At 36.0% G+C, this 13,558-nt stretch overlaps 2 protein-coding genes across 3 annotated transcripts in view; one reads left to right on the top strand and one right to left on the bottom strand.

Moving 5' to 3' along the window:
• Positions 1-13,558, top strand: part of axo (axotactin) — a 32,124-nt gene that overhangs the window by 17,117 nt on the left and 1,449 nt on the right. The window contains exons 12-27 of one of the 2 annotated variants that reach the window (XM_053750177.2): positions 3,179-3,327; positions 3,617-3,819; positions 4,117-4,328; positions 4,784-4,998; positions 5,218-5,391; positions 6,224-6,449; positions 6,660-6,907; positions 6,986-7,414; positions 7,658-7,861; positions 8,351-8,568; positions 8,858-8,937; positions 10,186-10,298; positions 10,771-10,974; positions 11,263-11,456; positions 12,180-12,332; positions 12,815-12,931. In XM_053750177.2, the coding sequence (XP_053606152.1) occupies positions 3,179-3,327; positions 3,617-3,819; positions 4,117-4,328; positions 4,784-4,998; positions 5,218-5,391; positions 6,224-6,449; positions 6,660-6,907; positions 6,986-7,414; positions 7,658-7,861; positions 8,351-8,568; positions 8,858-8,937; positions 10,186-10,298; positions 10,771-10,974; positions 11,263-11,456; positions 12,180-12,332; positions 12,815-12,931 (3,139 nt within the window). Of the gene's footprint in view, positions 1-3,178; positions 3,328-3,616; positions 3,820-4,116; positions 4,329-4,771; positions 4,999-5,217; positions 5,392-6,223; positions 6,450-6,659; positions 6,908-6,985; positions 7,415-7,657; positions 7,862-8,350; positions 8,569-8,857; positions 8,938-10,185; positions 10,299-10,770; positions 10,975-11,262; positions 11,457-12,179; positions 12,333-12,814; positions 12,932-13,558 lie in introns of both variants that reach the window. The other variant, XM_053750176.2, reaches the window with a different exon arrangement.
• Positions 1,926-2,861, bottom strand: LOC135309795 (uncharacterized). Its single transcript, XM_064436197.1, has one exon. It carries the CDS (start codon positions 2,727-2,729, stop codon positions 1,926-1,928), a length of 804 nt encoding a protein of 267 aa, XP_064292267.1. The 5' UTR covers positions 2,730-2,861.

Genomic DNA, 13,558 nt, shown 5'->3' with positions numbered 1-13,558 from the left:
GTTTAAGTCGTTAACATCAAACACAGAGTCACAACCAGTTTTTTGTTTACCTAAACCTAAGCTCCTTAAGAAGTTCCATACTTTGTTGGAGGGACAATTCAGAACATGCGAATGAATGTACTTTCGCTTCGCCTCCCTACACTTTTTATTGCACAGGTTGCGTAGACAAACGTAATTGGCACGATTTCCTTCAGAAGGGCACTGCCTCAATTTTAGTTTAGCGCGGTCTCTTCTAGCCATGAATAGTTTGATTTCTTCCGAAAGCCATGGAGCAGGAGCATGCTTAACCCGAACCGGATGTAAAGGAGCATGTTTATCAAAAAGACGCAAAATAAAAGTATTAAACAATTGGATCTTGGAATCCACATCAGATGCAGACAGCACATCATTCCAGTTGGATACGGCAAAATCTGCCTTAAACTGTTCCTCCAGGATTGCACGAAAATCACGAACCATAACAACTCTGTGTCTATGCTTGGGAGGACGCAACCTGAATGACGCAAAGATTAAGTCATGTGCTGAAAATCCTAATGCGTGAAATTGGCCGTGAGAAGAAACAAGGCTGGGGGAAGACGTTATGATGAGGTCAAGAAGTGACGGAGGGCCATTGTGGGGAAAGTGTGTGGCGGTCAGGGGAAGGACATGTAAATCCAAAGAATGGAGGAGGGAGTTGAGAGATTTCGATCTAGAGTCATCTTTAATAAGACATGTATTGAAATCACCCATGATGATCAGATGATCAAAACCATTACGAAAGTCGGAAAGCATTCTTTGAAAAGAATCGAAATAATTAATATGAAGTGAAGGGCTATAATAGACCCCAAGAAGTATTTTAGTATGAAGGAGAGAAACTTCAAGAAAAAGGTGTTCAGGAGATTGAAATACGGAAGGCGACAGGGACAAGATTTTACAAGGAATATCGCTACGAAGATAAATAGCTACACCACCACAACGCACCATTTTAGACACTCCATTGCAGGAAGAAATGTAAGTCCTGTCGTTTCTTATAAGGCGAAAACCGGGAAGAGGATACAATGTAGAGGGAAGCGAAGGTTTTAAGAAACTTTCCGAAATGAGAATAGCATGAATGCGAGAGGGGGAAAAACTAGACAGCAACTCAGAATAATGATCAGGGATGCTTTGCGCATTTATATGGACAACATTGAAATTTTTGGCTAAAGAGGAGAAAGTTACATTTAAATTATCACATAAAGACGGAGTTAGATCATCATTCGCGCTGAACAGACTATCAGACGAAGAGGATAAGGAGAAGAATTCATCATCAGAGTTATAGCGCAGTACATCAGACATAGAGTGTAAACAAAAATATATTATAGTATAAACCAATAAATAACACAAATATCACTAAATAAAAATTAAAACTTAAATTAAATTTAACTGAAATAAAATTCCCTTCAATTACTTGCCAGACTCAGTCACTTTAGATACAATAGCCAATATAATGACTAACAATATAACCAACATAATAACAGTGTATGTATACTGTAATAAAAATTTGCAAACGGGCATTCAAAAATCAAAAAATCACAGTGGTAAAACATTATAAATTAACGATACATTATAATTAATCGATACGATACAGTTAAGATAGTCGGATAGCAAAAAAAAAAAAAAAAGTGAAACGTCAAAGTCAAACTTGACAGCTTATGGCTCAAAATGACTATTAAATGAAGGAGCGTGCAAAAATAACATTACCATGAACTACCTAAATTTTGAACGTGACAAAGTGTGTGGGTCAGAATTTAAATGTGTTTACCAGTAAAATATGTATAGAAATACCCGTAAAATACAATCCACAAAAAAAAAAAAAATTAAAGTACAAAACACCGCTAGTAGAATGAAATATAAAGATACCTACTGAACTCAAGCTAAAAGATACCGGCGACAATACAGCAACGGAATCCCTAGACCCTCGACGGTTTGGAATGAAGCCGGGCACTTGGGGCCCGGGTTGACTTGAAGGACGGAGGGCCTGCCTTCTTGCTAGAGGGGGCCGTGTTAGATATATCTTCAACCGCCACCGTCGCCGCTGGCTTATCACTGCACTTAGCGGCCGCATGCTCTTCAATTACCGCTGTTAATTGTGCCCTAGTGGTGATCTTCTTTCTGGAGCCTTTGACAGTCACAACGACAATCTTTCCATCGCTCGTCCAGCAACCGCTAATCCCTAAGGCCTTACGTGCTTCAACAAATACCGCATGCCTAGGCGCCGTTAAGAATTCCGAGAAGGTCAAGCCACTTCCCTTTAAAAGCTTTTTAGCAGACCATATATCACGGCGGAAAGAGATGACTCCACATCTAAGGAGGATGGGACGCGGTTTATCTGCTTTAGGGTATCCACCCATACGCCAACATGCAGAGAAAGAATTAGAAGTGACCGAAATGTTCAATTTATCACGGCAAAGCTTTATTAGGATGTCTGCAATGTCTTCATCCTTCTCCTCAGCGAGTCCATGAAGAAGCAGCATACTGGATCTTGACCTCATTTCAAACTCATCAAGAGCACATAAAACCAAATCCATCTGGCTGCTAAGACTCGAGACAGCCTTCCAAATAAATGTCTTGAATGTTTGGTACTCACTGTTTGAGACAGAAGAATTGTCCGCAGTAGCTGGGCCATCTAGAGACTGTTCGAATGATGTCATCCTGGAGTTGAACATACTCTTAAGCTCTTCCATGTTTTTGCACAGCTGTGATATGGCGTCCATTATGAGATGACAATGATGAGGTGTAGTGGAAGTCCAGGAGATAGTGATAGAAGTGAAGTGAAAAAGACTGGCAAGTGTACTGAAGTGAACTAATACATAAGGTAATCAAATCCACCCAATAAATAGGTAAAAACTAATTATTCAAGTAAATAAATACAGAGCAATAAATAAGTTGTGTGTATTTTTTGACAGCTACTGCCCAAAAAAAACGTTCTTCGTCTTTGGGAGGACCCAATGGTGACGTGCATCTAATTTATAATATTATCTCGATTGAGTATAGTCGGCATATTCTAAAACGAAATCTAATTTCTAAATTTTGAGATTAGTTAGTAACCGCTAGTTATGCTTTTAAATTCCAACTTTAGACGTAAACTTAAGCTAATAGATATATTTCTTTGTACAAGAACTAGCTATACTTTTTACGCATAGTTTGCACCTATTATTTTCAGACACGTCATAAATACTGAACGCGTAGTAGGAGAGGTGGCTATAGACGATTGTAGATACGTAGACCCTTGCACCAGACCCAACACTTGTGAACATGGAGGCATCTGCTCTATCAGAGAAGATAGAGTTATATGCAACTGTGATAATACAGGTGAATTTGATGACAACACTATTTGACATATTTCCTTAAAATTACATCAAACTTTCATACATTGTAAAGAAATAGCAACGAAAATCCTAATTAAAAAACTTGACTTTTTAAATGGAATCAAAAAAATATGTACATTTCATTTCTATCACAAGTAAATAACGGCCTAATATACTTAAATTAATACTTATGATGACTTATATATTCTTTTAATTCGTTTGCTTTTGAATTCTAAACGAAAAAGTCTATAGAAATATAACTCACTCAAAACATTATATATTTTTTCCAAAAGGATACATAGGCGAGAACTGTCACTTTGCCACATTCAGGAAGACCTGTGAAGAGCTGGCCCTTCTGGGGTACACCAGGAATGACGTTTACCTCATAGATATTGATGGGAATGGAAAGTTCCCACCAGCGCATGTCAAATGCGAATTCCAGATCGAAGCAGATTCGTCAACTACGGTGGTTGAGCATAACCTGCCGAGCCAGGTGGTATGTACACGATCCTTATTTATTCATACAAATAAAGGTGTTTTACAATTATAATAAAACATATAAAAGAGTAATTACATGAGCCTTCTAACGTACATTGATAGATTTTTCTACTTCTTAAATCTCATGAGTAACATTGCCCAGATTTTTATGTCTCATGTAAAGTTCGTATTGTTAGTTCTTGTATTTTTATATTTCTATTGAGCAGTAATTAAGAATTTACCCTAAAAGTCTAGGTTCGATAACTTTAGTATCAAGTGGGTAAATAATCTTTAACTATTAATTTTTGTCACCAAGGACGTGCGTTCAGCCTTGGGCCAAGATTTCAGCTTCAAGATAAAGTACAGGGAGTTCACGGCAGAGATGCTACAGGAGCTGATCTCTCATTCTTTGTACTGCCGTCAGTACATCAAGTACGACTGCAACATGGCTCCTCTGGAACTACACAGCGCTACATGGTTCATATCGTCTTCCAATGACACCGTTGATTTCTTGGGCAATGTCAAGAGGTAATATGGCTTATGATTACACTTCAAACATCATAAAGAAAATTAGCGTTCAATACTTATTATAACTGTACTGAATAATAGTTACTTTTATTTTAGTTAACATTTTTGAAATTATTATTATACATACGTTTAGTTATTTTTAGTTTTTAGTTGTTTTAATTAACTATGAAAAAATATGAAATTATTTGAATCGTCCGTTTACAAATTCACCAACTCTTACTTTTATTTAACTATCTAGTTGATCTATTAACATTATTTGCAGATACAGTTATAATAAATCTAAGAATAATTTAATCTAACTATGGAAAAGTTATTCAGGCTGTTACAAGTTTTTGAAATCTAAACCATTAAAAAACTTCTACATGGCTAAATAGTAATTTACTTGTTAATTTTCCGTTTATTTCTTCATTTACTATTAATCACATTTTCAATACATCAAGCAGTCTTTCCTACAGAGGTTACTGCCCCTGCGGAGTCAACGCGACTTGCGTGAATCCCACCCAATCCTGCAACTGTGATGCTAATGAAAGCAAGTGGCATTCGGATGAAGGCACCTTCGTGGACCCCAAAAGTTTAGGCATCACTGAGATGTTCTTCCTCCAGCAGAAGGATTTGACTGAAGAGGCTCAAGGCAGAATCACCTTGGGATCTTTAGAGTGTGTTGAGACCAGTAAGAACTTTAATAGACCAATAACTTAGTATATACTTTTTAAAGACACAGCATTATCGCAGGTGATTTTGAAATCGAACTTAAAAATATATTCAACCAACCAACAAGTGAATTGTAATTATAAATTTTTGATGTGCTTTTCACTATGACAGTCTGTTCCATATAATCGGATGATAAATTTATCTTAATTATAAACTTTCCTTATAATCACATCTCCAGACACGCAACGCTATGTGGTGACTTTCACTACATCTCAATCTTACATCGAGGTCCCTGGGTGGAGGAAAGGCGACATTGCCTTCAGTTTCAGGACCACTGGAACCAGCGCCATCTTATTATTCCAGCCACCGATCAGACCTAACTACCCTTCTTTTATGGTTGCCCTCACAAGTGGTAAGAATTAAGTACATTTAAAAGATATATTTGGTAAGAAGGTTTCATTCATTTCTCTCTGTCGATCGACATTGTTGAATGTTTGTAAATTATAGATAAACTTAGCGATCCGTCCCGGCTTCGCTCGGGTAAAATATATTATATACCTACACTATCTTTTGGTGAAAACCGCATGAAAATCCGTTTTGAGTTTATCGCGAACAGACAGACAGACACGGCAGAGGACTTTGTACGTGATTTATACGTGAGGATATAAAATTACTGTAATGTAAGTACGAATTGTTTTCACGGTTTAAAAAGTCTTCTTTACTAATCAGTGTATGAACACACGATGTCAACAAATATATTATGTTCCTATGAGAAGGAAATCTGCTCATGCGAAATTTACTATCCCTAAAATATAATCAGTCGGGACAGTGGTCCCACAATAATGATAGAAACTTCACTACAATGGCCTGGCTTATTTCGCCTCGGCAAATGAAATGGAATAAGACTTATTTAGCAATTCGCAACCCGGAATCGGATTACGAATGCAAAGCATGAAATTACGATAGTGGATTAAACTAATTGCTCTATAACGAATTGTAGTTTGTGCTCTTATTTCATTTATTTAAGTATTTTATGATAATTTGACGGTATTAACGGTGTATATATTTTTTACTATAAAGAGGAGAAAAGTTCTATCTTGTTCTTCTTCTTATAGAGTTTGTTATTGCTAACATTGATGTCTGATTTATATTCTAGAAAATTAAAGGCATCTGACATTACTTTTACGTCGTTCAATTTCTCGATATTATAAAGTATCTCTCCATTGCCTATTTCTCTCTTTTAGAGCACGAACTTACATTCAACTTTACACTAAACACTGGAACCACCCGAAAGCTGGTAATCAACTCCAAAAGAAAGCTGAACGGAGGCGAATGGCACAAGATATGGATCGACTACAATTTCTATCACGTCAGGTTCATGCTTAACACAGAATATCAGATGCTGAATCTGCTATTGGAAGAAGAATTTGGGCCCTTTGAAGGATCTATGTTCATTGGAGGCGCTACTGCGTAAGTTATAATATATTATAGTATTGTGTCATCAACACTACTGAGCTTGGTACATGGACTTGCTCCTCCACGAACGAACTTTTTAGCTTTATCTTTTATGACATTGTTTGAACAATGTCGTATGTCGTATGTCGTGAAATATATGAATATTTAATTACGATTTTTAATACTACACTATTTTTTACATTATTTTTATATTTCATTTTACAGGGAACACTTAAAAAAATCCGCTGTAAACCAAGGTCTAATAGGCTGTTTCCGAGGTTTAGTTGTAAATGGAGAGGTCTTGGACATATACAGCTACATGTCCGTCCATCTGTCGGAAATAATAAAGGATTGCAAACCCTCGTGCGTGCCAAATCCGTGCCAGAATAAAGCTATCTGCAAAGAACTTTGGTCTTCTTACGAATGTATTTGTAAGAATCAGTGGGCACATTTGGGAAAACATTGTGAGGAAAGTAGGTATTGATGTATTTATTTTTTAGAAAATTCTGTAACAAGAGTATTTAGCTAAAGGTTTTAACTTTAAATTTCAGATATTAATGAGAAAGCATTGACATTCCAAACGAAAGAAGCCTATCTGAAGAAGAATTATTTAGTGGACAATGAAACGGACGCAGAAAAAGACAGGTTGAAGAAAATGATGACAGAAAACGTTCTGATGAACTTAAGGACTTATGACGATAACTCTTTAGTTCTTTATGCTAATGATAATCTGAATAACTTCATACATTTATTCATATACAATGGAACAGAGATTATTTATCTTTTTAATCACGAAGATGAAATAATACAGATAAACGTCACATACGAGAAAATAAATAAAGGAGGTAGTGTGCAAATTGCGATTATACGGACAGAAAATAGTACAACTTTACATGTGAATGATAAAAATACTACTGTGTATACTGTTGCTAAGCTTTTAACAAATTACACAAATAAACCTTGGATAAATCCAGATTTGGGTAAGTGAAGTCGTTTTAGTGAAATTATAGATACTTTATTATATTACTTTCTTGTGATTTAAGATTTGATTGACTCATTTTCTTATGCTGTCCTTGACTATTTCGTTATACATGTTTACCTTATCTTACGGTTTCCTGCAGTGTGCATTTTATTTGATCAAATAAATTTTAAACTATGGAACTAGTACTACTGAAATTTAACATACATTTGATTGATCATCTTTTACTACAATTTGTTTGTAGAAGTTATCCGTCCACAAAGGCCTCCTGCGCCACCAACAGACTACTTTCAAATGAACCTGGGAGGTTACGACCAATACTCTCTACATTTAGCTCCGAGGGCCAACCATTTGCCTCAGGGAGGATATGTAGGGTGTGTGAGAGGGTTCAAAATTGCCGACCATGTCGTGGATCTGTCGATGAAGGCGCAGAAAGATATTGATCATGGTAAGAAAAAAATTTTTCATATCCAATGTAACACATTTTGGAACTAGTGAAATAAGAACCAAATCTTTTACTATCATCTTAATTGTAATCTAAACAAATCCTTTAGGATAGATAATTTCGTTTGTTTTAGATATTAATATGTTGAAAGACATGAATTTCAAATAAATATGATCGTAGCAAATAAGAACTTAGCATTTCGAAACACCGTGAAGTAAGATTTGCAACTGCTTGAATTATTTACGGGTACATAATATCCATTTACTTCTATACCAGCTTGAAAGCAAAGGAAAAACAATGTTTTCCGCGAAGATGGTAAAAGTCAATCAAGACCTTTATCTTAGCTGTTTGTAGGTATATAAACTAGTGATTCTTCTCATAAGCAATGGGTTAGTAAAGACCCTATTTCAGAATCTCATGTCTATGCAGTTAATTGTGGTCACGCATACGCCTCTTGGCTTGGTCTCTCATTTATAAACATTTTATTCACAGATCTCACAGGAGTGCTATCAGAATGCAACATGAAGTGCGACAGTGAGCCGTGTAAGAATGGCGGCGTCTGCACTGAAGACTTCACGAACCAGGAGAGCAGTTGTGATTGCGAACTCACTAGTTACTTTGGAGAGTATTGCATGGAAGAGAAAGGAGCGGATTTTAATGGGGAAAGCATTTTGCAGAGGAAATTCGTTCTGCCTGAGAATATCAATAGCGTAATTTTCTTTAACATTTTATTAAACTTAAGTTTTCCCGTAGGCTCTTTTCGTAAGCAAATTCATATTTTATTATAAACTCTTTTACATAATACTACCTAGATTACGTTGAAGAGTTTGCCATCCATGCGAAGTTGTGATTGTGAGCTGCAATGAAAATGATGCGGATTTCAGCCGCAAAAAAGCATTTTGTAGTGTTCTCCTGGAGATTCAACTGCATACTACTATTGTTTAGCTTAGCTTAGCTATTTTTGCTCAAAACCCATTTTGATGTTCGCTTTTTTCTCAGGTTAAAATCACGTTAGCATTCTCCAGCAATGATCTGCGTCAGAAAAATACAGTTCTTCTGTTGGTGCAAACAGAGAACAGGTACTCATTAATATAATAGGTCTTTACATATGAAATTGGCGGATATTTTTTTATATAATATATTTATTTAATCAAAGTAAGAACCATTATTATCTATGCACTTTTGCCATCTCATAGGTAGTTCATTGATCCCTTTAGTAAAAAAAACCATTCGGATAGGAATAAATAAAATCTTTGAAGACGGTTTGGTTTTCCCTATCAGAGTTGAATTTTTTCCCTTGGAAGAAGTTATCCAAATTTCGAAAAAAATGGTAATCTGTTGGAGCAAGGTCCGGGGAGTATGGTGGATGTCTTAGACATTCCAATTGAAGCTCTTCTAATTTGGTAGCCGTCTGTTGTGCAGTGTGTGGTCTAGCGTTGTCGTAAAGCAGCAGTGGCGTGGAGCGATTGACCAGCCTCGGTTGTTTAGCAGCTAGCTTTTCCATCACAATTTGCAATTGCTGACAATAGACGTCTGCCATAATTGTCTGGCCAGATTTGAGAAAACGACACCGGACCTAGTCCACCAAACGCTTACAAATAACTTTTTTTGGGTCAATTTTCGCTTAGGGCAGGATTTGGCTGGCTGGCCAGGGCGATGAGCATTTCCGATTATCGTAGAGAATCCACTTTTCATTACAGGTAATGATTTGATTTAAAAACCCTTCATTATTGTGCCGGTTAAGTAATGTAACGCAGCAGTCGACACGCGTTTGCCGGTTTGCTTCAATTCGTGAGGTACCTTTCAAGTTTCTTAATCTTCCCAATTTGCTTCAAGTGGATTAAAATAGCTTTATCACTAACACAGAAGCTAACTCTGACGTGGTTTGCGATGGATCTGCTTCTACAATAGCCTTCAATTCTTCATTATCAACTAGGGTCTCCGGCCGTCCACGGGGCTTGTTCTGCAGGTCGAAATTTCCAGAACGAAAACGTTGGAACCAAAAACGCACTGTGTTTTCTTTTGCGACACGACCGCCGCATTTTTCACTTTGTAAACTGAGTGACGAAACACAAATACATGTGTAAATAGCTGTATAAATTTGAATTTGGAAATCCTAACCAAAGAGGAGAAATTTGTGATTAAAGTGCAACAAACGCCAATTTCATATGTAAGGACCTAATATAATTGGTTTCTCATTTCTTATCGCAAAAAAATTAATTTTGGAACCAAAAACTTAGAATTATAAAAGCTATAAAAAAGTTTAAAAAAAAAACCTTAACAGTTCACTTATAAAAATGTAATATAGATTTTGTTTATTTTTACAGACGTAGCTTTTATTTACTAGTAGCCATAACACAAGACGGATATCTCAAATTCGAAGAAGACCGAGAAGGCTCCGCTTATGGTGCCGAAGTCAAGAACAGGAATTTTCTAAACGGTATTTTTTCTTTTAAATGTCGTTTTCTATCTATTTTCAATATAATTAACAATCAAGAATGGACAAAGAAAATATATTTTGTCCAAAATTGTCAGTCTCATCATTTAATCTCTATAATGAGCATAATAAGTTAGAAGTCACCTTCACAGGCCACTATTAACTTGCAATTATTGGTATAATTATATTTCTTGTATCTATAGTATAATTAGATTTGGAAAAAGGTTTCATTTTTAGTGATTTAAAAACGTACTCATTTAGAGTCTGAAATGGTTTTCCGACAGTTGCTTCGTCTACGAATATTTCGATGTATCTTCCATTCTGTCAGCGAATCGTTCGTAGATGAAGGGTTATGTTGTTTGTTTCTACCCGATGTCGAAACATTCTGTTGACGAAATGTTCGTAACAACTGTCGGTAAACCATTTCAGACTCACTCATTTACAAGTTCATAATCTTTTACCGTCTTAATTTCAGGGGCAAGACACACAGTCTATTACACAAGAATAGGCTCAGACGCTACATTACTAATAGACAGGATAGAGATACCTTTAGAGAAATTGGCCCCACAGGATCTTTGGGAAGTGTTGGATGTGGGGTCCAATGAGGTCCAAATAGGGGGGCTCAATACGACGGATCCACGGCTGAAAATCTATAAAGGTTATAACGGGTGTCTTTCTAGTAAGTTTATACCTACAGAATATTTTAATTGTGAAATAAACTTAAAGTTTATCCGCCTGTGCTGGTAACCTGAGCTGGTAAAATTTGTTAGTCGGTAAAGTTGCCAGCGCTGGGTTAAACTACATAAGTAAAAGTATGTATGTATAGTTAGTTACAGGATGTGTAGCATAATTTTTTTCTTCTTTTTATCTTGTCGATTCGCCAAAATTTATTTGTAAGATGTAATGCGTCTCATTGAAATTTCCAGAGACAACAATGCCTTCCACATTTGTTTCAATATTTTTTCAGATATCCTAGTAAAAGTGAACGATGACGTCATGAAGCCTCTAGAAGAGTACATGTTGTTCACTCGATCGGACTCTGAGAAGGTGAACGCGGTGAACGCTCAGGGGGTCCGCAGTGCACAATGCTCGGCCGATTTCGATGAGGCTTGGCCTGAAAGAGATCAATTAGGCGCTACGCATAATGGGAGTTTCCTCATCGTAAGCTTTATAGCATTATTCTTTATTTCTTGCCTCTGTTCATTCTAAAGTCTAAGGATATAGTATAGTCACTTAGTAGCACTCTGTTAATGTTTTAGTATAGTCTACTTCTATTTTCGAATTCCCCTAGGCTCAATTAAATGTTGGTAAGCAGTTCAACATGACTAGACAACTTATGTTCATATTAATTTTTTAGCATAATATTACTGTTCTTTAAAAATAGGAATATCAGCTCCTCAACGAGGCTCCCCACATCTCGAGATGCAGGTCGAATCCTAGTTCGATGATGGGTTGCTGAGTTAGGTGATGCTGGTAATGTGCCAAGTGTGGGTAGATAAATAACTACTTAGATATATTTTTATATGTAACGGTGTTTTTGTGGTGAAAAGTCAATAAATCATTTTTATTTAAAAAAAAACTAGTATGACTATACTCTATTCATCTTGGACTGAGACAAAAGGTAAACAAACCTTGAACAAAAAAAACATTATTTCTCGTTATTCCTTTGTTAATTTTGTTCTTACTTTCTGTTAATGTTAAATTTTTTGTTGTTGTTGTTTTTAAATTATTAATATTAACAAAGGAATAACGAGAAATAATGATTTTTTCTTCAAGGTTTGTTTAACTTTTGTCTCAGTCTAAGATGAATAGGGTATAGATAGCTTTAAGACAAAATCTCATCATGCCTGTTATGAGCTTTATGGCTACATCTCTAATTTTCAGAGTGTAGACAAAACCTGGGTAGAAGACCCTCCGTCCAGGACCCCGTACGACTCACTGTACCAACAGCCTGACGCTGAAGAAGAAAACACCGACAAATTCTTCATTGCTCTGATCGTCATATTCTTGTTGGGTCTTTGTTACTGTGGATCACATGTAAGTTCACATTAAGTATTAGGGGAAAATATGCACTGTGATCCGGTTTATGACCTAAACTGATTTGGGCATCACAAAGTCGTTACATCAAGGATTTTTTTTTGTAGTAATACGATTCATTTCAGAAATGGAACTGGTACAATTGAATAGTTTATTATTAACTGTGAATTGTGTCCTTAGACTGTGAATAGTGACCTTAGATTAAATGTAAATTATTTATTTTAGTACTTATAAAATGATGTCGTTATAGTGTATCTTATTCCGTCTAGATCGTAATAAAATACAGTTCAATATAAAAATAGAAATTATTTATTATCTATGTGTTTGAGCAAATTACGATGTGAATGCATATATAGGTAGGTAATAGAGATATGGTAATTACATGAATAAATATATTTCACAGCACATACTTTCTAGGAAATGTCCTCAAAGTGAAATATCTTGTAATAAATACTTACCTATTTATTATATTTTCCAAACAGATGTGGCGAACTCACAAAGCACACAAGTTACGTCTGGAGAAAGAAACAGATGAAACTATAATGAGGAGCAAAGAGAAGGCGTCCAAACTTCAAGAGGACTCTATTGGTTTCTTACAAGTAAGACACTTTTATCTCAAATCTATTAATATAATAAGTCTGTAGATCTAAATTAATTGCCTTTAGAATCGAAACCAGTTGACGGATCACGCGATACCTATAAATACAATGTGGCCTAAAATTAACTAATTCTAGATCTGGATCCATGTTATTGTAGAGAGAATACTATCTCGAATTTTAATTGGTGTAATTTTCATGTTTGAATCTTTCAAAAACAAAGGAAATAACTCATCCGATCTATCAAAATATTTTACATAAACAAACGTTACAAAGTACAACAATGTAAAAATACCTTTGATAGGTATTTTTATCGTAAGAAAACTTCTTTACCAGACCAAAACTTAAAAATATTGTTTCCGAAAACCGACAATTCGTTTTTGGCTTTCCTTTTCATCTGTTGCCGTATAAGAGCCATGTCCCATTGCTCCGTTGGGCTCCACCACGTTGACGTTAGTCAACGGATCTATGCAGAAAAACGCAGAAATTGTATGTAGTTTCGACGTACGTCAACGCATGTTAAGTTCAAAACTTATAAAAAACAACGGAGCACAGACGGAGAACAGAGCCACGACGTGCTGAGCCGTCGTAAGCATGACAGAGCAGTGGGGCGTGGCTTTACTACATACC

The sequence above is a fragment of the Plodia interpunctella genome, chromosome 10, assembly GCF_027563975.2.
Source record: "Plodia interpunctella isolate USDA-ARS_2022_Savannah chromosome 10, ilPloInte3.2, whole genome shotgun sequence".
NCBI lineage: Eukaryota > Metazoa > Arthropoda > Insecta > Lepidoptera > Pyralidae > Plodia > Plodia interpunctella.
The sequence above is the reverse complement of the archived record's forward strand: the minus strand, read 5'-3'. Positions and strand labels throughout refer to the sequence as shown.

Excerpts from the sequence above, each read along its gene's own strand:
- LOC135309795 (XM_064436197.1), bottom strand. The coding sequence starts at position 2,729 with ATGGACGCCATATCACAGCTGTGCAAAAACATGGAAGAGCTTAAGAGT.